At 39.5% G+C, this 2,757-nt stretch overlaps 1 protein-coding gene across 1 annotated transcript; it reads left to right on the forward strand.

Moving 5' to 3' along the window:
- The first annotated feature begins 651 nt into the window (after positions 1–651).
- Positions 652–2,456, forward strand: LOC118229176 (monocyte chemotactic protein 1B-like). The gene is made up of 3 exons (XM_035420898.1): positions 652–863; positions 1,312–1,426; positions 1,978–2,456. Exons 1-3 carry the CDS (start codon positions 797–799, stop codon positions 2,156–2,158), a joined length of 363 nt encoding a protein of 120 aa, XP_035276789.1. The 5' UTR covers positions 652–796; the 3' UTR covers positions 2,159–2,456.
- Positions 2,457–2,757: the final 301 nt, after the last annotated feature.

Here is a 2,757-nt window from a genome sequence, read left to right on the forward strand (position 1 = left end):
CACGCCTGCTTTCCGCTGGCTGTACAACTGACCACAGGCACTACTAATCAGGGGGTGTGATAGCCGGGGTCTCAACTCTTTCTGTCTGTCGGTCAGAAGAGGAAATTACATTTACAACTGACTGCCGTATACCCCCAACAACCACTACAATGTGTTATCATGATGGGTTTCAGTTACGCTGTCTGTACAGAAGCATGGTGTTAACATGTCCATATGTTGCAGCTGTGTATGTGTACTGCGTGCTATGTTTCATTTACCGAGCGCCAGTGCTTTTTGTTGGTGGTGTGCAACACTATACATTGACTCGAGTAAATGGCTTCATGAACTTTTATCAAGCTAGGTTTTATTGTACAAGTATTCAGAAACTCACCATTTTATGAATTGGAAATGTAATTTGTAAATAAAGTTATTTTAGATATATACTTATTTAGTAATTTTTTCATAGCTGAATATAAAGTGTTCTTTGTTATCTGGTTGTATTTCAGACAAAGAAGTAGAAATGAACTTTTACGAACATTAAATAAAACCTCCATTTGCTTTTCAGAGGCTGTTCAAGGGTGCAGCCACAACAGTCATTTTGTGTCAGTGTCTTCATCACTGGAACAGAACCTGTGGCCCCGCCCACTTTAACCTGTGGTAATGAAGTCACTAAGGCTTGTGGTGAGGGCTCGGGCGTAGGGGGTCTTTTCGGAGGAAATGCAACCCCTTTTTCCACTCTTTGCAAGGTACAGTGAGCATTTAAAAAGCGATGCCGGTGGTCTGATGAAAGTCAGAAATCAGAAAGCCAAAAGAGAAGATGACGACCCTCGCTGCTGCGTTCCTGTGCCTCGCTGTACTGCTGCCGTCCCCTGCCCCTGGGCAAGGTGAGAAACGTTCTTTCTAACACTGCCAATCATTCATGTGTGGCTCAGAGAGACAGTGTACAGGGTTGGCGAGGAAATGGAATGAACCAGAATCCCAGAGGGGTCATTGCCAGGAAAGGAGCAAAGAGCGAGCTGAACCGGGTATATAGGGCTCCACATAAATACATCTGCAAAATGAAAAACTGGGTTTGAAAATCTAGACAACAAATTGTGTATCATAGTGGATCTGGGCATTACAATATGCAATCTTAATATACGATTAATAATATATAAAAATATCAATTTTCCTAAAAACAACAACCATGCATTGTTTTGTTGTACTGTCATGGGAGGGCGACTTAATTTCCAGTTCAACAGACTGTACAAAGTAAAATAAATAAGAATATCACTGAGCCTTTTTAAAGTTTGTACATTTTGATGTAAAATGCCATTTTTCTGATTTTAACAGCAATTGAACGTGCGCGTACGTGTTGTTTGACAACAACAAATACAAAAATCCGTGTGGGCCTGGTTGATCACTATCGCATACAGAAGAAAGGACCGTGTCCCGTGGATGCAGTGGTGTAAGTAGGCCAATCAATACTGAAAATTTTTTTTAGCATACACAACACACACACACACACACACACAAATATAGTCCATCTCACATGTCTGGTCATAAGTAAGTGCGGCTATTTTCTGGAGAATAACCGGCATTATAATATGTGGACATAGTAACAGATAATAATGATCACAGAAATTCAAAAGAACATGGATATGTCAAATATTCCTGGAAATAACAGCCAGGATTAGGCTTTTGTTGGATCCACTAAGACATCCACACAATAGTTGTTGGTGTTTACATTCAACCATGAAATTGCAAGTGCACATTGACTCCTATCCACAGATGAGCATGTGCTGTTATAACTTCTCTTTATATCAATTATTGATCCGTGCAGTGCTCCATGAAAGCCATAAAAATGAGTTGTGTTTGCTTGGTGCACACACAAGACAGACTGAATTAATGAGAAAATGGATACCAGAGCAAAGTCATTTGAAATGAATTTCCCATTGAAAAGGAATATGTTGCTCAATTATAATGATGCATTCTTTTATTTTTCTTTTGTCCTTTCAGCTTTTTCACCATTAGAGGACTCTCAATCTGCTCCAAGCCCTCAGACCCCTGGACACAAAGAGCCATGGCGACTGTGGATAGCAGGAAAAGGACAACCCCAACCACGAGCACCACATCACCCAATGCGTCTTCGGAATCAACTGCATCACTGCTGAGCACCACCGACAAAACTACGCGATAACTTTTCCTGTGCGCTTTGGAGCCGAGAATCACCTTGGACCAGCTCACACGTCTTCTGTCCCTCCAATAAGCCACGAAGCATGTGTTTATGTGCTATTTGAAATATATGCTGAGTTGAATATTTTCTTTTTGTGTTCTTCGTGAATTGGACATGTGAATTTTGTGGATTGGTCATGCACTTTATAACTGAAACATCACTTTCAACACTTTATATTATACTATGGATTTAATCTTTAATCATGTTTATTTCTGGAGTGTGTATTTAACTATGTTTTCTAATAAATCATATCATTTAAAAAGGAATCACAACAATAGTGGGTGCTTGTATTGTCCTTGTATTTTGTGCTATACAAAAATCTGAGCTCATGTAGTTTTTTTGTTTTTGTTTTAGTATTTCCTACGGATAATGTTATATAACTCTGGAATATAACTATTACTGTACCACAACTTACTCCGTTAATGGCATTTTTCTCCCTCCTCTCATTCTATTCCCTTCCAAATTATTAATCGGCGGTTTCCACTACTGCCAGCGCCTCCAAGTAGAACCGGGGCCTCATTTATAAAAATGTTCTCAGATTTATACTTGAATTTAGTCTTAAG

Source organism: Anguilla anguilla, chromosome 6, assembly GCF_013347855.1.
Source record: "Anguilla anguilla isolate fAngAng1 chromosome 6, fAngAng1.pri, whole genome shotgun sequence".
NCBI lineage: Eukaryota > Metazoa > Chordata > Actinopteri > Anguilliformes > Anguillidae > Anguilla > Anguilla anguilla.

Bases quoted from the DNA above. Each gene is read 5' to 3' on its own strand.
- LOC118229176 (XM_035420898.1), top strand. From the start codon at position 797: ATGACGACCCTCGCTGCTGCGTTCCTGTGCCTCGCTGTACTGCTGCCG. The intron at 864-1,311 runs GTGAGAAACGTT...TGATTTTAACAG, and splicing joins GTCCCCTGCCCCTGGGCAAG to CAATTGAACGTGCGCGTACG. The intron at 1,427-1,977 runs GTAAGTAGGCCA...TTGTCCTTTCAG, and splicing joins TGTCCCGTGGATGCAGTGGT to CTTTTTCACCATTAGAGGAC.